The 20,509-nt window shown below is 39.0% G+C and overlaps 1 protein-coding gene across 1 annotated transcript in view; it reads left to right on the top strand.

The window, feature by feature from the left end:
- Positions 1–20,509, top strand: part of TMEM266 (transmembrane protein 266) — an 89,766-nt gene that overhangs the window by 48,176 nt on the left and 21,081 nt on the right. The window contains exons 7-10 of the mRNA XM_075505720.1: positions 294–367; positions 10,190–10,246; positions 12,023–12,161; positions 13,672–13,787. Coding sequence (XP_075361835.1) covers positions 294–367; positions 10,190–10,246; positions 12,023–12,161; positions 13,672–13,787 — 386 coding nt within the window. The remainder of the gene's footprint in view (positions 1–293; positions 368–10,189; positions 10,247–12,022; positions 12,162–13,671; positions 13,788–20,509) is intronic.

The following is a 20,509-nucleotide window of genomic DNA, read 5'->3' as shown; positions in this document are numbered from 1 at the left end:
AAGCCCTAAAATGTGTATGTCAGTGCTTACCAGCAGTATTATCTGTAAAAAGTCTAATGAACAGCTGTTGCAGCTGCTAACATGCTGGCCTGAATTAGGGTGAGCAGCTGACAGGACTGGAGTTCCATGTCCCATTACATCCGATCACATCCCATCCCCTTTCTGATACTTCCATTACAAAATTTAAGAAAGCAAGCTTCACCCATATGTAAGTTGTAGCAGTACTACTTATATTAAACGTAAGTTGCATTCTGCTACTATAATGATGCTTCATTGTATTGTGTTAATTGCAGTTTCAAGTGCTTCACAGTTTGCAGGAATAATTCACTGGATCAGCCTAGTCATCCTGTCTGTTTTCTTTTCAGAGGTATGTATAATCAAAGTCTTTCACTACATACAGAACTGCAAAGTATTTTTATGCTGTCACTGGAATTAGCAAGAGTTTAACAGTAATCTGACTGTGAATAAATGTAGTACAGTGTACTTCAAGAAAAAGAAAAAAGAAAAAAAATAACAGTTGCCGCTCCTACTGAGCAAACTAAAAAAATCTTGTTTAGATTAGCGCTGTTTGTCAGTTGCCTAGAATTGTCAAGGAAACATCGAAGAGACTGTCTTACAAATTACAATTGGAAAACTACAAAAAGAAATAATCATCTCTGAAGCACTACAGGCACAGGGCAGGAGTAGCTTCATCCATTTGTTCTCACAGAAATCTTATTGGTGTCACTGGGTATAAGGTATAGGAATAAGATATATTCTTCAGGAATAAAGATCCACAGGTTTGTTGTTTTTTTTTTTTTTTTTTTACAAAAAGATCTGTTTTAAGAATGGAATTGTCCCCTCTCACAATTTATGTAGGTAGTTTTGATGTTCTAGGTTGCTGCATATAGACACAGTAAGAGAATGAAACACATGGTGAATTTCTTTGCAAAAATTTGTATGAATGTATGCATTGGAAAAGGCTGTAGTCATGATATAACAATGACCAAGTTGGGATAATCTGTTATAGTTTTCAACTTTATTCCAAAAAGAAGTCACTGGTATTGAGACATTTAGACTACTCCTGAAATCTCCCAAAATATTTTTAAGGCTATTTTTCCAGGTTATAATGTGTTACTTGTCACAAAAAAACATTTTATGTTTGTTAAGTTGGAAGGCAGCTTGGACTTAAGTATTATTTTTTTCTAGTTCCACAGGAGAAAGTATTATCATCCAAACAGATGTTAAAGTCTTCACTCTGTGGTAAATTTAGGTGAAGGTTACCAAAAAAAAAAAATCAAAATAAAAAGGGAGCTGTGATATCTGCAAATTATGTGATAGATCACTTGTGTTGAATTCATACTCACCATATGGTACCACTGTTTATTTCCATGGTTCTATTAATGAAATACATTTATTTACGTATATCACTTTGTATTTCTCCTCGTTACAGGGATTTTCTAGCTGGTGTTGCCAGACTGTCAGTGGGTACTTTCTGAAAGGATTCCTTGATAACAGGCAGGGGTCTAAAGACTGCTTTGATCCTAGCCTTCTGGTGCTGCAGTTACACAAATAAATATGATTACTTTCCCCATCCTTTGATGGTGATTGTGGATTGTAGGATACATGTAAACTGACTGAAAAAAAAAATCTAAACAATTAAAAAATTTTGCAGAGTCTTTCCTTTGTGAACTGCACACCCTAATTCTCGAAGACTCAGGTTTCCTAGTTGAAGTCTATTTCCTGTAAAGAAATACTTTCCCTTCTCCCCCAGAATCTTTCTTCAGTAGGGATTAGCACTCTGGAGCTCCCTGTAATCCTGAGCTTCCCAACAGGATCAGCTTGTAACTCTGCTGCTAGCAGCACGGCTGCACATGCACGCTCACCTGATCTTAATTGCTTTCTGGAGCTTGTTTCACAAAAATCTTCTCCTGTGGTCCTCAATTTCCTTCTGCTGGGGTATAGTCTCAAGTTCTATTTTCATTCACTTACACCACCAACCACTCTTCTCAAACCCTGATGCAGTGCCTTGCTCCTGTATCCCTTTCATAGTTCAGTTCATATGCTGACAGTTTTTGGTTTTTTGTGGCAGTATAGACAGATCGTCAAGGCCAATACTCATCTGTCTCAAGGAAGAAATTAGTTGTTTCAGTTCTACTGAGACAGAGTACCCACATAAGTGGATGAACTGGTTCAGAAGCATTCTGCAGGGAAACAATAACAGAAATACTTCACAGAGCCAAAACTGGTTGCCTGACTCACCATCCTCATTTTGGATCTGCGTTGGCTTTTCTCCTTCTCCCTGTATTAGGTATTTGGAACTACTTTCCTTTGTCTATTTGCTGTTCTCATTTTTTATAACCCTCTTACCACTCACTTTATTATCTGTTTCTGTCTTCCAAAGTATCTTTCTTCTCCTATTTGATTATGGTTTGAATTTAGACTAAAGAAAAATGAGGCCACGAGGCAGCCATGAATGGTGCACAGAGGAGGGTAGATTTTTTGATATTGGTTCATTTGGCAGCTCAGGGTCCTTGACTGGGTTAAAGCAACAGAGGTGGCTCCACAGAGCAACTGGATGTGCTTCAAAGACCACAGATCTGGAAGATAATGAAGGTGTACCTTCCCTACTGGGTTTGCTGGGGTTGGCCTTGTGCCAGGTTGGTTTAATAAGCAACAGCACGTCTGTTTGTGTTGAAATGTGTCTCATCAGAGGAAAAACAGACGGTTTAATTTTTTCTCATCCAAATCAAAAACTTTGATTTTTCAAGAGGTTACGAAATATTGCAAAAAATTGCAGATCACAGAAATTATTTTGTTTTCATCCATCTTAATTTTATTTACTCTTTTGGTGCCTTCAGAGAATTTTTTTGCCATCTGATTCCCAATACCATGAGTCAGCTGTCTTTGTCTGGAATTATTTGTTGATAACATTGTGTGTTACAGTGAGATTTTGCAGTCAGTGACTATTCATGCCAGGATGATTTTCCAGAGATCAGCAGGTTTAATTAGTTTGCTTGGAAATAACAGGCAACTGCTGAGGATTGGTTAGTCCTTCAGTCAGTGCCTTTTTCCTCAAAGCAAGGATTCAGGGTTTCTGGTGTTCAGAAAGGGTTGTTTCCATAGCAAGTACCATGCCCTAAGTTTGGATGTTTATTGTTTATTCTGTAGTTTGGTTCCCATTAGTTGTAAGTGTGGATACATAATTCTTCAGAAAGGCTTCAACTCAGAGAACAAATAATACAAAGTTGTAAAAGACTTGTTAAAAAATGGAAAACTTTCAGCACAAAATCTGCATGTTTTGAAAGAATATGACTGATTAAAAGCTGGTACTATAAAGGCATTGCAAGGAATTAGAGTCCTATCATGTTGGAGTTAAACAGGCACTGGCTTTCTGCTTGGTTAAAATGAAGGGGACAAACATGCCAGCAGCTGGCAAATGCCAGCAGAACAGCTGCCAACAAAATTAAGTAGCTACTCTCACAGCATATGCCTGCTCTCTCTACACTTGAGTTATAGCCACAAGCCTTAAAAGAATTTATTGCACTCTGTTAATTTTATATTTTCTGTCACTGTCTGTGACTTTCCACATTAAAATATTCAAGTGAAGTGCACATCAGCTCTTTTTGCTTTTTTCCAAGTATTTGAACAGGATTTACTAGTGGTGATGATTGTGTATGTTTGTCTCTGTTTACATACATCACTATGGTTTGTCTGTGCACCAAGTGTTACCCAGATGTTAAGACAGAAGAGAAGAGAAAGACACTGGGGGGGAAACCCCAGTACCAACAGCAAGGCAAGGCCGGGGTTACACCCTATCAAGAGGGCAAATTCAGCCTTGGTAATAGTTGGCTGAGAAAAGGAAGATGGGGAATGTCACAGTGTTTTGGTAAGTGGATTGGAGTCTGCTTGTATTTTAATAGTCTTATCACATTGCCACAAGTATTTGATTCTGTAGCTGTTGTTCAGTTCTGTTTTTCCACTAAGATTGATGAGACTGCGTGCAAGAATTGAGTTCTTTGATATTAGTTGTTTGCATTGCTCTCTATGTGCTTCAGTCAGCCAAGCACTCAGGCATTCTGCTAGCTTTCAGCACTTTGTTTCCCTGGGAGTAATGAAGACTTCTGATGTGCTTAAAGTTAGGCAGTCACAGAATTGCAACTTTTTTCCTGCATCTATGTCCAAGAAATGGGTTCTCAAATGAAGCAGAGTAAGTCTGGGGTCCTAGCTGATGAAGAATTTGTTTCATTAGCTGTGGCTCACAAGTACATTTTAGGTTTTCACTTTTAAGAAGGTAAAAAAAAAAAAACCCAAGACTTTCCTCATGCTACATGTTAAAAGGAAGTGTTCATAGTAGTCTGACACTTATTAATAGAAATCCTTGGAAGGAATAAAACCTACTAAGGAAGACCCTACTATTAGGGTTCTGTTAAAAAGGAAAAACATTGCAAATGACAGAACTAAGAGAAAATAATGTCCTTCCAATATAGATTTTTCATAATAAATGCATAATTTTATATTAGAGAAATTGGTTATGTTCCTTCTGTTACATTTTCTGTGAGCTTCAAACAGCAGAGCAGAAAGATAATAATCTTCTATTAATTCTATAATTCTTCCATAAGCTGTGGCTTCTTTTCTGGATGTTTGCTTTCACTCCATGTACACACAACTTTTCTCATGGTGCATAAATGCACTGCATTGCTGGCTGTGTATGTTTTGATTTTTAACGGGAGTGATTAGGGGGGATCTAGGAACAAAGATATGAATTTTATATGCTAATATACTTTATAAAGGTAAATTTAAGCTTCCTTCTTTGCTAGTGTGTAAAAAATCAAATATTTAATATACTGTGAAATTTCTTTTCTAGCCACTTTTCTTGCTCCACAAAAAAAGTGGTTACCAGGGAAAATTATTTTGTAGAGGTCTAGGAATTTAGCTAGACACCTTCCTGGAATGCCCGTCTGCCCATTTCATTTCCAAGAATATGCTTGACTTCTATGGTGTGCTCTATCAGTGCTTCATCTGTGCTTTCATCACTTGATAGTGACAGTCCAGCACCTTCTACACAGTGCATTTCAAAGATAAGAATTAGCACTAGTGTAATCATGCCCAGAGGGAACTTCTGATGCAAGGTTGCTTAAGACCAGTTTTCTATCCAATCTGCATTTACCTTATGGTAGTATACTGTGTCTCTAGTAAGCTATTTCTATTCCTGAAAAGCCCTGTCAAATCTATCCAGAGTTGTCAGTTTAAAATTCATTATTTTTCTCCATATTCTAAGAACAAATATTATGGGAGAACATAAGAACAAATATAACTGCAATGTTTATGCAAAGTTGCATTCGGATACTATATGATATCGTAATAGAGTCTTAGTGGTAGTCAGTGAAAAAGAATGTACTGCGTTCATGTCTGTTAGTGTCACCAAGCTTTTGCAGTTAATTATTTCTATGTAACCACATGTGCTAATAGAGCCACAGCAGTTACAGAGTATAGTACATGGGGAGTGTTTTGTACTGGGTAATATGTGAGGTGAGGTCAGTGGTTACACGTTTCCTTTCAGAGCCTTGATTGAAGAAAAACCACGTGAGGAGGATGCCTATGCACTGGGAACAGAAGGATATCTCCATTTAAAGGTGCTAACACGTTCCTCCATGGTCTGGTGGCCTGAGGATAGTGTGCACTAGAACAGCTAATGCAGTATCTCAGGACAAGCACACCAGAAGATGGCAAAAGAAGATTCGTTTACGTAGTGAATGAGCTAAGGCCTCTGTGGAGTGGCCCAAACCAGAGAGGTTATAAATTACAGATTGGGTACAAGGTGTTCTTTCTGGGAAAGATTTCAATAAATGTTTGGTCTTATGAGAGATATACAAAAGGCAGAAGCTTAATCTTCAGAGTTTCTGTACAAGCCAGAGGTAGAGACCCCCTGTATCAGACAGATTAGTTTTGTGGCGAAGGAAGGAAGGGCTCTTTTAAAGACACCCTTCCCCCCCCACTCCATCCCGTCTATCTCTTGTACCATCACTGCCCCATCTCAAAATGCAGAGTTGCTCTCCTTTGATGTTAGCTAAGCCTGGTGGGCCAGCTTCACCTCCTGTGCTGCCTCCTTTTGATTTCTTTACACTACAGATGAATTTGGCACAGCGAGTCACTGGGCAGTAAATTGTATATTAACTGTGCAAGCAAAAAAGTATATAAAATTACCTAATGTACATTGCAGTCAGCTGACAAATGTAGCTAGCTCATGCAGATTGTGGGAATTCATACGGCTGGCTCAGCAAAGGACTTGGCCAGATTTCCCTATAAAATTAGAGAGAAAACCTGCAGCATCATGCAGTTCTTCAGTAAACTTCACCGCAGACAGTTAATGTTGTGCAAACAACTGTGTGTCACCAAGGGACACTGTCAACTTCCAAATTACATTTCTGTCTGAAAAATGGTTTAAAATTTTACTTTTATCTGGGTTTACTCCAACTTGAAGAAGTTAACAGAAGCGTTCAGTCATTTACCTTTTATTAGTGCACTGCACAGACTTTTATGTAACAATTTAGCTTTTCTCAGAAAACAAAAAATTTATTTCTGGTATAACTAAAAAAAAAATATGTTAAGAACTTTCTAATTAAAAGATTTCCAGTCAAGAAAAGTTAAAGCATTCTTTTTCAAGTACAAAAAACCAAGCTGGCAGTGGCCTTTAACAAAAAAGTACTCACACTGATATTTAATGTTTGCTTTCAAATCTATGTGTCCAAAAATGCAGAATGCCTGTAGTGTAATGCAAAACTATGTGTGTGCATTTGCTACAGTGCTGAAAGATGCCTGCACATCAGTAGGAAACAGCAGTGCTGCTCCATTTTTTCCCTATTTCTTGTAGATTCTTGTGTCTACAAATGGTAGAGTGGTGACTAACATTTATGTCTGTGATGTAACATTTCTTCTGTCTGTGATGAATGTTACAGTTGCAATTCTCTTTTAATTCATATGCATTTTTCAGTTTGGTCCCTGTATAGTGCATAGGAAGTTTCCTGGATTATTAATTTCTGTCTCTGTTTCTTTCAGATTCTGCTACAGGTTCTCATTTTTTAAGTTCTATACAGAGAAAGTACACAATCAAACGCAATATGTATTTGTCTGAAAGATATTTTTGATCGCTTAGGAAAAATACTAAAATGTTGTTTATAAGCAACACCAATGCTTTAATTTCAGTCAAAGTATTTATTATATTGAACAGTCAGGGAGATTTGCCCCGTGAAGTCCAAATTTGCTTGGTTCAGACTCTTGTGGGTAAGAGTTATGGCAGCAGTAGTGGATGTGATCTTGTGCTTTGTACAAACAGAGGGAGAGTAGAGAATGCTAAACCTAGTTTGGAGTTGCCACTAGTGAAGACTGGCCAGTGTGCAGTAAGCGTCTGTGTCTCCAGATGTACGCAGTCTGTGAATCACTCATGGTACTTTCTTGGGGTGCCCGGTTCCCCCAGGGCACCAAGGAAAAGCTGCCTTACATGGCTTTTGTAACTTCAGTGGTGATGTGGGGTTTTTTGTTAAGAGTGACAAGCTGGTGGGTAATGCTGGTGCATAACTTTAAGACCTTCCATACAGAACAAATGTTTTTAAAGCTTAACCCTCAGTTGTGTCCAGTTTGTTCTGAGGAGTGTGTGTCTCAGATGGGGAGCTGGGTTCATTACGCCCTCATGCTCTCCCTTCCTACGGTGTGTCTGCTCTAGCTGAGAGCAAAGATGCTAATCATCAAGGCATTTTTTGTGAGGAGGAGATCTATCTTCTAGAGGTAGCACCAACAAGCATTACTGCATTAAATGTCTGCCGAGTAGACTTCCAGTCATTGCTGACTTGTGCTGATTCACACCAGCAGACTGAAAATGAAAACATTTGTGCTAGCTTCCAGCCCATGGAGCTGCTCAGACCCATTAATATGACAGTAGCACAGTCTGATTTAAACACTGCAGTGAGGAATTGAAAAGGCAGAAAGGAAATCCTTTTTTATGTTCCTTCAACAGCCCCATGTTAAATCATGTTTAGGGTTGTGAGACTGTTTCTATTTTCTTTGTGCAGATATGCCTTATTATTTAAGTGAAAAGACCTTTGCACACACCTGTCCAAAGGAAGAAAGATTTTCACCATCAGTTACTGTAAATGTGTTAAGTGTTCAGCCATCCTTTAGTTGCTCATTGACCTAGCACTTCATAAATGCTGCCTAAGCGTAGAAGAAAATGAGCCAGATTTCTCTATGCTGTCAAGAGGGTTCCTGTAGGAAGGGTAGCATCCCAAGCTTTAAAGAAGGCACTGCTTTTCCTCATGCATTTCCTGACGGTTGCCTACTGTGGAACTTGCTGTGGTGGACCCCAGGTTAACTTATATAGCTGAACCTATGGGCTCACGAGTAACTTGTACTTAAGCATTTTGTGCAGCTTCTCAATGAGGGGAGTGAGGGAGGTGCTTACAGAGGAGCTGGTATGCTTTTGTCTGAAAGTATTCTGCTCAGGGCCTGAGTTGAGGCTGCAGGAGTGCCTTGGTTGTATACCAGCATGTACACCTTGCACTTATATCACATCACGCTGGTGAATTTGGACTCATTAAGGCATTTGAGGAATTGCTGTTGTGCATCTCTTCCTCCACATATAAACCTTGAGGGTATAGGTTAATAAGGAAATGGCTGTGAATAGCCTTATTCCTATGCTGCATTTGTAAAATGCTTTGGAAGTAAAATGGTCTTTTTAGGAGTACAGACCAGCAGCATTAGCAGTTCTTGGTGTCTATGCAGAGTCTCATAATTTTTTGTACAGGAAAGAGAGCACTGCATTTTCTCTTCCAGCTAGCCACTCCCTTTCTCAGCCAGACTTGGCCAATGTTTCACATACACTGTTTCTGAGCAAGCGTTGGCTGGTTCACTTTGCTGCTCATTGATGGTATGAGGCTGGGCTCTGAAAGCACCATATATCCCACAGAAATCTCCCTCTGCAAAACAGGATTAAGTGCCAGGTTTGGAGTGCCAAGATAGAGTTCAGCACAGTCATCCTGGGCCAAGTGAGGCAATTGGGCTCAGGGGGTTTGGCAAAACCATGCATAGGAACAGTGCTGAAAAATCCAGTGTTGTTCTGCAATTAGTTAGTGCTGGTATGTTTGGCATAAATTCAGAGTTGGTTGGGATTTGATATATTTGTATTTATAATGAAGAGGAGATACATATATTCATCACAGTCACTTTTTTCTGCACAGTTCTTGGCATGGTCACCCCTCACACTGCCGAGATCTCTGTCATTAGTACTGTTCTTTAACAGAGAATGTAGCATTTTGATCTTGCAAGGCACACAGCTGCAGTTAAGACTCTTCATGTCTGTAGTGTCTGTCAAAATCTGACCTTGATGTTGCTATTGGCAGAAAACATCCCTACCAGTTATGCTTTTATGTGAATTCAATTTCAATCATGAGTTGGTTGATTGAATTTTTTTTTTTTTTTGCATCTTCTGAAAGCCAGGTTAAAAATTAGGAAAGATGTCATTGGATTTTTTAATGGAATTCACCATTGGTTCATTCTGTGTTCTTTCTTTATTCCTCTTTTCTAGCTACTGATGCTACTTATAGCTGTTTTGCTTAATAGAGGAGGATCACAGAGATATTTTTCTCCCTTATCCTATGACTTTCTGGGATTTTATAATAAGACAACAGCCCTGTACTCCAGAGGGGGAGAATAAGAGCCTCTGATCTTCAGATTGATGAAATGTCAATATCTTTAGGCATCAAGAGGCAGCAGTGCCTCTTTTCTTTTCTTAGGAAATAGTAAGCACTGGCATATCAAAGATGGCAAGAAAAGAGAATCTTTCCCTATTCCAACTGAGGGGCCCCCCAGTGGATCTTATATAGGCTTGGGTCAGGGGGCTGGGGTGAGGAGGGTTGGTAATCTACATCTCACAAGTCTAAAAGAGAAATTTTAGGAGGATGGAAAGAGTGATGAACATTTGAACTTGGAACTTGTTTATGGAAGTTTCATTGAGTCAATATAGTGGTTGGAAGGCAATACCTGCTTTTATAATACAGAAGTGTAGCTATTTCTAGATCCTCATTATTATTCAGAAGAAATGCATAATGCTTAAATGAGACAAAAAATGATCCCCTAAATAGATAAAGGACTATATGTTTATCTAAAATTACAATAATATTCATCATCATTTTTTCCCCCTAATCTGTTTTACTAGACTATTTTGAGGATTGTGGTCCTTGGCATATGGGATTACATTGAAAACAAAATAGAGGTAAGCACTCTTACTCTTCGTACTGTTTTCCAGGCAGACACAGTAAGAATATTAAGAACTGTTTTGAGTGGCTTTGTTATAGACCTGATGCAATACAATATCTTTTAACTCAGATAAATATGGACATTATTCTCATTATACGCATGTATACATAGTTGTATAATGCAGTCTCTCTTTCTGTGAGAGACTCAGAAGAGTGCAATGTTTGGAAATATTTTATTAAGGAAGGGATTGTGGGAGTTTTGTTCTATGTGTCTATTTATTTTGTTGGTAGAGCTGTGCTAGTCTAACTGTTGATACTGCTACCTTGAGATAATGAGCAATACAGGTAAAAATTGTCATGTGACTTGTGTAACCCCGTGCCCGTAATCAAGTTGAAATTAGAACTGGTTGAAAAATTGTGTGCGGTTTTCTGATAGAAAATACTGGTTTGGCAAAACCCCCAATTATATTGTGAAATTATTTTTTAATTAAATTATGATAAACACTGTAATTTGTACCTCAAATTAAAAATGAGGTAGAATGTGTATACTGTTACAGAGGCAGATAAGGAAATGTATGTGTTGTAAGTAACACATAATCCTGATCTGAGCAGACATCTGGAGATCAGGGAAATTAAAAGCTCTTTCTTGATACTGTCCAATAAACTAATACTGCACAGGATGCACCAGAAGAAAATCTGGGTTTTCTCAGAGCTTAAGTGAGTCTAGAGGCTTGCACATTTTTGTAATGAAGTTGTAAACTTTTAAACTTGTTTTGCTAAAAAACTGAAGTGAAACTTAAATTATTGATCCAGAGATTCTTATTATTGAGGCTAAATGCAGCAGTTTCTGATAATTTATTTTGGTAATTTGGAATGGAGGGATATTGTTCACTGTCCATCAAATGGTGGCAGCAAGAAGTGTTTCTTTTCAATACACTGAATTGTTATGCAAGATTCTGAATGTGTGGTGCTTATAAATTCTATGTCCTGCCTCCTTGTGCAAACCATTAATCAATGGTCTTTGGCACCTTGGAAGGGTCTCAGTAGGAATGAGAACGTGGTGTTCTGTTCTGCCCTGCTAGGCGAGTGTAGGACAGACACATTATCGCCAGTTTGCTCTGAAATGGATTTACCCATGTATTTCTGTCTAATACTTTGCACAGTTGCCTTTTCTGATCTAATCCACAATGCAACCAATGTTATACAAATCATTCTGAATAGTCCCAGTTGTCAAAATCCATGAAAACCTAGCTGCCCAATAAAGGTGAGAGCAGGGAGTCTTTCTGTCTTGATGCACGGCTGTTCCCACACACATTGTGTAGTCAGGACGTGGCCAAGAGCCATCAAGCCTCTTTGCTCCATCTTTTTCTACTTGTCGTCTTGATCTCTTCATTTAGACAGTAAGATCTACGGGCAGGGACTGTATCCTTTTTTGGGATGGCATTATGCCAAGTAACAGGTAATAAATACCAATGATAATAAAACTCTTTGGCTGTAATAGCATTTAGGCTATCACTTCTGCTTGGGGATTTTAGCCAGCATTTCCAAATACCTTCCTCCCTGCCCTTCCACCAGTTTATCTGTCCTCGCCTCTCAAAATGCACTAAGGAATTCTGTTGTGCTACTTAAAAAGGATGCAGCTTTTCTGGGGCTCGGCCACCTCTCATATCCCTTTCAAATATGTACCATAATTGCATTTCTTTTGGGCAAAGTGGGAGCCCTTCAAGACCCCAAGCAGGAATGGCAGGGTTATGATCTTTAGCAAGGGTTTGAAAAAACTGATTTCTCTCTAGGTGTTTGATGGTGCTGTCATAATCTTGTCCTTGGCACCAATGGTGGCCTCAACAGTGGCTAATGGCCCCAGCAGCCCATGGGATGCTATCAGCCTTATTATCACACTACGAATATGGAGAGTGAAGAGGATCATTGATGGTGAGTGGTGATTCAGTTTGTGACTCCAAGAATTACCTGGCAGACTGGGAAAAAAGAGATTTTAAAAATATTAAAAGATTGCTTGCCACCACTGTTTCTGTTGTTCTCTTTCCTCTTACATTTTAAAAGCACTGAACAGAAAAGAGTTGTGACTCCCATGGAGGAGAGTAGGTCTCAAGTTCATGGCTGTATCTCCTGTTCCCTATGAGCCTTTATAATTGATTTGTTTGTTTTTCTGCTAGGCACCTTTACATCCCTTATCTTGTAAAGTAAATGCCCTGACCTGCTTCCTGTCTCTTGCCACCAGATGTCATTCCTGATTCTGCAAAATAATTGCTTCCAATCTGCTTTTCTGATATTTGCTGCATCCTTCCCATTTCCATATAGCTAGCTCTGTCTTGGGGCTTTCTTTTCCAAGTTCTTGTCTTTCATAGAATTTTTGTGTAAGATTCCAGGAGCATTTTCTTACCATGGGGGTTCCATGCTGAAGGTGCTCTGTGCAATGCCGGTGTGTTGTACAGCATAATAATGAAGCATGTATGGGTACTGTTTTGCACAGACCTCCTTGGGGAAGTACCAGGGGGGATAAGAAAGCCTCAGCAAGTCAAATTTGCAGAGAGCAGAACTGGTGACTGTGCCGGAAGCAAGGACTTCAGTGTAGGCTACTTTGTGTTCCGTGGTTTCAGATATTTCAGGTTACAGGGAAAAGAGGTGGAAAAGGAATAAATGAAGGGTCACTTTGCTCATGTGTGAAAGATCAGAGTGAAGTTGTTATTTTGGGTTTAGATGCCCAGGAAACTCTGTATTCAGAGTTGAGGACAGGTCGTAGCCCTCTGACAAGAAAAGTCCAGGATCTTGTGTAGCTTCAGAAAACATCAAGAATTCCAATATGCATTGAACAGTTTGCTGATCAGTCTGGGTTTGCCATAGTTATGACAGGAGCAAGATTTCCAGAGGCGTTCAGAAGACCTATTGAAAATTGGGCTGTAGCTTGAAAAGCAATAGAAGATAAATGCCTTTTTGTTTTTTAAAATATCCTTCTTAGTCTGATATTTCCATTAAGGACTTATTTCTTACCACAAAGTCTAGGAATAAAATGCTTAGGGCTCTGGAATAGTTCTTTTCCTAAGGGAGCCATGCTGTTCAGGTTTAGAGGGGATGGGCCTAACTCTAAGCAGAAAATCCTCCTACCCAGCAAGTCAGGAAATCTGTGGTAAACACTGGAAAAGATCTGTATTAGTGGAGCAGAAGCTAGGAAGAGCATGCAGGATGCATTTCAGCTCAGCCAGGTAAATGGAGATCTGACCAAACAAGATCTAGACTCTGCTGATGACCTGCATTTCACATGTTAGAAATTCTTCCCCAGAAGAAACACTCTAGTGCTATTTCTATAAGATATACTCTTATATTTCTTGAAAGGGGTGACATTCTTTGGCCTGTAAAGGTTTTCCCTCTGATAAAAAAAGAAATCACAGCTGGGTTACTTTAAGTGCTTATTTGTGTTTTCCAGCCTATGTCCTTCCAGTGAAAGTGGAGATGGAGATGATGATTCAGCAATATGAGAAGGCAAAGGTTATTCAAGATGAGCAGCTGGAAAGACTAACCCAGATCTGCCAAGAACAAGGGGTAAAGTTCAGTTATGTCTTTATTTACGCATAGCTTGTCATGGCAAATCAAACAGTTCATGTATTTCGCTGCAAGCTAAGGTTTGAGAAATATCAGTAGGACTTCTGTTGTAAGGTGACAGGTCTCAGTGTTAAGGAAGCTGCAGCCAGGATATTGTCAGCATGCTATTTGTCAAGCAGCAGTTGTCTCCTGCTGCTGCTGTGTTTGTGTTTTTTAAGGTGAGGAAAACAAATGTGAAGAACAGAATAAGAATGCTTCCAGTATGTAATTTATTGAATGAGTACAGATAGCTTGACATAATACTAAGAACATGCAAAAGTCATTGCCATTGTTGGAGACTGCGTCTATATTAAGGCCGTATCACTAGGAAAAGTATATGCAGTTGAAAGCTAATGAATCTCCCTGCCTTAAATGGAGAAGGCAGCTTCCCTGTAGGTCAGTCAGAGACTCTTTTCGCAGACTCAAAATGTTGCAATAGAAGCTTCTAGTTGCTGGAAGCAAGTCAAGATTTAAGACTCTTCCCAGGCCCCCAAATGTTCAGTGACTCGGTCCTGAAGTAAGGGAAGGTGAAACTTAAAATATCTCAAATGAATATATTTACGTGAAAAAGGTGTAAAACCACTGACTGGGCAATGAGCCAGGAGATTTTGCAGTTTGTCTCATGCAAATGAGTTCTTGAATAACCTGCTTTAAAGTAGAAACCAGGGACGTATGTTGAGGCCCAGGCTAAGCGGGGCATTCAGGTGACTATCAAACCACAACAGAATGATCCCCCAAGTGACTTGCTTCTTGTTTCAGTTGTAAGGGTAACTACGAGGTTATCGTTGCCCTCATATAAAGCCTGGAGATGTCTAGCTTCAGCTCCCCACTTGTAGTAAGTGCTTTTCAAATACAAAATGAGGAGACCTGTAAGTCTGAATGGCTCAATCAGTCAAAAAGTTGAAAGACTTGTGCAGACAGGAGGAGAGGCAACTTGTCGCAGAACAGACCAACTGCCCAAAAGGGGCATAATCTGAAGCAGGGATTTAGGTGCCCATCTTTCACCGAGGAACCTAAAATACTTGTGAAACCATCAGTATTTAGGTCCCCAAATGGTTGTTTAGATTTAGTTCCAGGTCTCCTGGATCTCAACCTAGGATTCTGCAATGAACTCTTGGTGGTGTTAGGTTGCCTTGTATATATGATGAATTTGGAAGACCTGTTGACAGTGTGTGTCATTTCATAACACTGTTTTTGACAGTCTCTCATGTTAACCATAACAAATTCCTAAACCTTAGGCTTGACTTTTGTCAAAAATTAGTTACTTCCAACTATGTAAGTATCTTCAGTGGCAAAACTGTAGTCCTCTTCCTCACAACTTTGCACAATGATATTAAGTGATTAATGCTTCTGTCATAGTTGTGGAACAAACAGGAAAATGACATATACCCCATTTTACAGGGGAGAGATTATCCTTTGACCAAACACATTAGGCAAATCAGCGATTTCTTGAGTCCCGTTGCAGTATTTTGTCTGTTAGACCATGCTATTAGGCTAAAGATCTTGACAATCATAAACTTGAAAACATTAATTTTTAAGAAATATAATATGCAGCCAGATAACACTCTCAATCTCTAAACAGTTCTCGGTGTTATTATTTCATAGTCTTTGAGTAAAGGTGGGCTTCTTATCCCAAGTGGGGTTCAGGAGCAGCTTTTGCCACTCTCCATTCTGATCCATGTACTCCTTATCTGCATACCTGGCTTGCAAACTGTCTGAGCATAGTAGCCCTAATCTGAGCTCTGATGGTTACAGCATAGCTGTACCTCAAGCACATAGTAATACTGCATTGGTAGATGAGTAAATCTGTGACAACAGAGCAGGTTCTCTCCTAGCTTTCAAGTGTCACCAGCTATGGAAAAATATGGACTATAGAAAAATGACAGCATCCTAATCCCTCTTATTTTACTGTCCTGACTTACTGCCAAATAAATGTCTTGACTGTATAATATGAGGTAAATGTACTAATTTGCTACAGTTAGCAACATAAGACATTGACACAAGTACTGCATCCTTCCTTTGTAAATTAATAGCTTCATAATTCAGTCAAGAACAAGTTGTCAGCATTATAATATTCACATTAACATTGTGTACAGTATCTGGTGGGGAAAAATGTCTCCTAATGGTATTTAATGTCTAAAATTCTGCCATATTTTTGCTTTTTCATTTGATCATCTTTCCTGACCTTTTTAAAGGGTTGCTCGTTCATGGAGTTTAAATGCGCATGTCTGTGTTTTTGAGTGAAGGGTTGCCTGCAGTGGTCTGGCTGTTCTCAAATCTGGAACACCAGCAGGGAGGGATTCCAGTTTGCCTTGTCTGTGTAGTAGCACCTCTGGCATGGGCAGATGGGATAGCTGGGAGCTGCCGATAGGGGTTGACCTGTTGCCTCAGATACATGCTGGGGCACACCAGTGTCAGCCCAAGTAGGAAAAATGGGCAAACCACCATGGTTGCCTGCATCCCAGCAGTGGATGGTAGATAACAATTCATCCTGAGGCTGGATCTTTGTGACCACATTGATGATTTGCATTTATTTACTAATTATAGACAGGGCTGAAAACATCCTGAGAAGATTTTCCAACACTTCCTTTTCTGAGATCTGGTGTTCAGTTTCTTACTGCTTCGCCACTTGTCAGGCAATTGGGATTGACATTCTCAAGGTCTGGCATCTTCTGCAGATGAAATTATTTTGCAAGTTTCAGACAAAATATTATTTCTGAAGAGGAATTGGGGAAAAAAAAATTAGCCTGTTTTGTTCAGGATTTAAAACAAAAATAATTGGTGGCCAGTTCTCTGAGAAGTCCCTTGCCCTCCTGCTTTGAAGCTGATACTTAACACTTGACAGGCAAAAATGGAGTTCCTGCTTTAAAAAAAATAAAAGCAGGAAAGATGCAACCTCCCTTCATCTTACTTTTTGAATTCTGTTTCTTTTGTCAATTGTATATTTTTTTGGCCAGTGATAGGGTATCACAGCTATAAAGTACATTTCCATTCCTGAATGACATTGGAGACATACTTTTGCAAACACGAAAACTCTTTCCAGATGTTGTTTTTTGGCTAGCCATACATCTAAAAACCGGAATATATTTTATAAATTATAGTTGCACGGACCACTGCTTTGTTCTCTGTAGTACCCCACTGAAACTGTTTGAATAGTTTGCTGTTTTATTTATTCTCCATTGGCCAAGAAAGAAGTCATTAAAAGGGAGTGGAGCATGAGGGCAGTCAAGGCAGAAAATACTGAAAGGGCTGAGATGGCTTTACAGGACTTCACAAAACATGAGAAACATTAACAATCACAGTAACAGGGATTTTTAAAAATAGGTAAAGGTAAAAGGTAAAAAAGTCTCACTGCAATTACTATCAAAAATATGAAGAGAGTATATTGCTGATGGTATTGTTTTATCAGAATAACTTAAATTGCAAAACAAAGTTCCAAAGATTTCATTAACAATGCGAATTCCAGTCAGGGAAGATTGCTTTTTTCCTCTGGAATCACCTGTAAAGGAATTTCCATTTCTGATAATAGATCTACTTACATGATCTTTTCTGTTTAACTTTCATAAGAGTCAGTCAGCTGAGTACAGTCCAGCCAAGACTATGTATTCAGCCTTATCACAAAAGCTCCTTTCCTGTCAGCTCCTATAGAATTGGGTTTTTCATCATTCTCAAAGCTGCAACAACTATGGAAGCTATAATTTCTTTTTTATCTTGGAATATAATTTGTACAACAGCTGCTAGTTTAATGACAGGGCTATTTAGCTGGTAAAATTACCTATCGGAGAAATAACTTATGTTATCCTTTTGCAATAATTTTAATTTATTTCTAACTACCAGTCATTTTCTTGGTGAATGGAAGACAGCCAAGGTCATCCTGTGTTTCATTCTGCCCATAAATCATTAGTTTGCAACTGTCTTCTGATTTTTATTGTTACCAACAATGGCTAAACTAATGGAAATAAACATTGGATTGTATCCCAGTGGCAGATGAGTTTCAGGGCAGGGCATTCTATACAGACAGCACTAATAGAATTGAGCAAAGTTATTGCTCCTGCCTTAGACAGGAGTAAGCTTCTGGCTAAAATGTTCATTGATCTCTCTGAAACTATGTCAATCATACTCTGTTGCTAGACCATTAAAGGGAAGTACTATATGATTCACTGCAAAGTCTGTCCCTTTTTGAGTCTTAGATGCATGTTGTAAAACATCAGATAGGATGGGTGGCACGTTTTATAAAACCAGGTGTGTAAACGGAGATGTTATCTAGAGCTCTGGGTAGGTTCTGTCATTTTACCTGCTTATAAATAATCACCCAATGCATTCTTTAAGTGAGGAAGTGCACAGGTGTGTCCCATAGTTTTTTCTGGTTTGTTTCCTGCCAAAATATTGCTAAGTTTGTGCTATAAGAGGACATTTAACAAATTTTGAAAACACTTGAGTAAGTTTAAATTTACCATCAATTAACTTTCTCTTCATGCCTGACAACCTAGTTATTCATTCTTATGTGAGACAGTCTGTATCTCCCTTTTTCTTGGTAATTAAGTATATTTTCACATTAGCCTGGTGTATTACACCTTTATTGCTGTCTTCAACTCCCTCATGGGAGGGTGTAGCTAGCCTCTCCTCAGAGGTGCACAGTGACAGTACACAAGCTGGAATGTGCAAAATTCGTATTAAATATAAGAACAAACATTTTTACTAGGAGAATGGACAGGCACTGGAGCAGATTGCCAGGGAGGTTGTGGTATATACAACCTTGGAGATATTCAAAACTTGACAGGACAGGGTGTCAGACTAGGTGACCTTCACATGTCCATTTCAGCCTAGATTATGCTGTGATTCTGTGAAGTTTTCAAATATATTTTTTCCATTGCAAAGTATTTTAGGAACTTATTGATAAAAGAACCCACCAGAAGCTACCAAAGTATATGTAATTAAAGATAATTAATATCATTGGTGTCCTGGTAAATAATGTCAGTAGCAGTCTCAAGTGGACCAGTGCTCAGTTTGTAATTATCTTGAGTCAGGAGATGGGTTACCTTAGTCTCCTTGATCGTAACAAGTTATCTTCCCCACAACAGCATTATTTGCCCACTGGCTGTCTGTGGGATTTCGCAGATTCTTAACACAGAGCTGATACCTATGAGTAAATCTTAATTTAAACAAATCAAAGCATGTGTATAAGCTTGTATGGCCCCCCCCCCCCCCCGATGATAAGCATAATATTCATCCTTCCTTACAGGCTGAAGGAAGGATGGTCTACCTGAAAGTATGAAACACGGTTTTCTCAGTACAGGTCTCCTGCAGTAGTGTGTATGAGAGGCACAAGTCTACAGATAGCTACATCAGAGCCTCCTGCAAATAGAAATTTCATGTGTTTAACTTGGCCCAGAATTTTTACTTAAAAAGACTGTTATATTTTATACCTTTTAATGATTTATTTAATCTGCCCTGGACTGCGTGACATGCAGTTAGAGCAATCTCATTAGCTCTTTTACACATTAGAACTGCCCGAGGTCAGTGTTCAATATAATGTTCAATGGATATAAGCACCTACAAACATCATTTGCTTATGCAGTGTCTCATTGAATTACGCCTGTAAGGAACACCCACTTCTCTTAGACTTAACCTTTGTTTTTAGTGGGTTGCTTCTAGTGGCCAAAATTGTATTCCAGGTTCTACAATATCATGGGATAATTTTTAAAGTAATAATTGGAAACAATTAATATTGAACTGATCTCCTGAGTAGAGGCATGCCTTTTGTGAGCAAAAATCTCTGTTTCTTGTTTAACTTTTCCTAGATATTGTATTGAATGTCTTTTCATTTTCTTAAATCAATCCTTATGATAAATGGTGATTTTCCATCCCACCCAGTCCCTTTTTGAACATCCTAGAGACTTAGAGAGTTCGGGTTTGCATTTGGAAGCAGTATATTGAGTTGGGTTTTGGCTCTGTTATGCTCTGTGTCTGTAACAGTTATGGTTCTGCATCTCTATGGAACATGTTGTATGGATCACTTTGCATCAGTAACAGTGAATGTGGGAGTGAGACAAACACCATTATCACAATGAATACCCTCTGTCAATAAAAAAATTACAGTTACACATACAACAGTATTTAATGCTAGCTTTCCACTGTTTTAACGACTACATACACTTCAGGGCAAACATGAATGGGACCTGGAAGCTGACCATCTGAGGTAATGGAAAAGTGGAAAGGAGAGCCTGTGTTAACCAGCTGCAGCTGTGTGCTTTTGTAGGCAACATAAGTTTCTGCTGTTATCTTTCTGAACATCTCTGTGTGCTATTACCTTGCACACGATGTTGAAGTCCAGAGCACTGTGCTGCTTTACTGTGCCTAGGAATTCAAGCCTCATATCTGTTCTTGACAGTCTCATGTTCAATTCTGGATTTTAGATCAGCTGAACTAGCTTAGTGTTGAGAGCTGAAAATAAGACAAGCATGGGGATTGTGTTTGCAGCTAGCAATAAAAGAGGGTTCACATATCGCTTAAAAAGTTGCAAGTCCTGCATTCACTTCTCATCCTCAGTGGATGAGGGCAGCGTTGCATGAGCCAAGACATCAGGTCTAGGTTTCAGTTTCTGCTAGAACGTGACGTTTGTGCGATCTTCATAAGCAGGTGCTTCCTCTGCTGCTCTAGGCACAAGCATGTATTTCTGTCTT

This window comes from Mycteria americana, chromosome 6, assembly GCF_035582795.1.
Source record: "Mycteria americana isolate JAX WOST 10 ecotype Jacksonville Zoo and Gardens chromosome 6, USCA_MyAme_1.0, whole genome shotgun sequence".
Lineage (NCBI taxonomy): Eukaryota > Metazoa > Chordata > Aves > Ciconiiformes > Ciconiidae > Mycteria > Mycteria americana.
The sequence above is the reverse complement of the archived record's forward strand: the minus strand, read 5'-3'. Positions and strand labels throughout refer to the sequence as shown.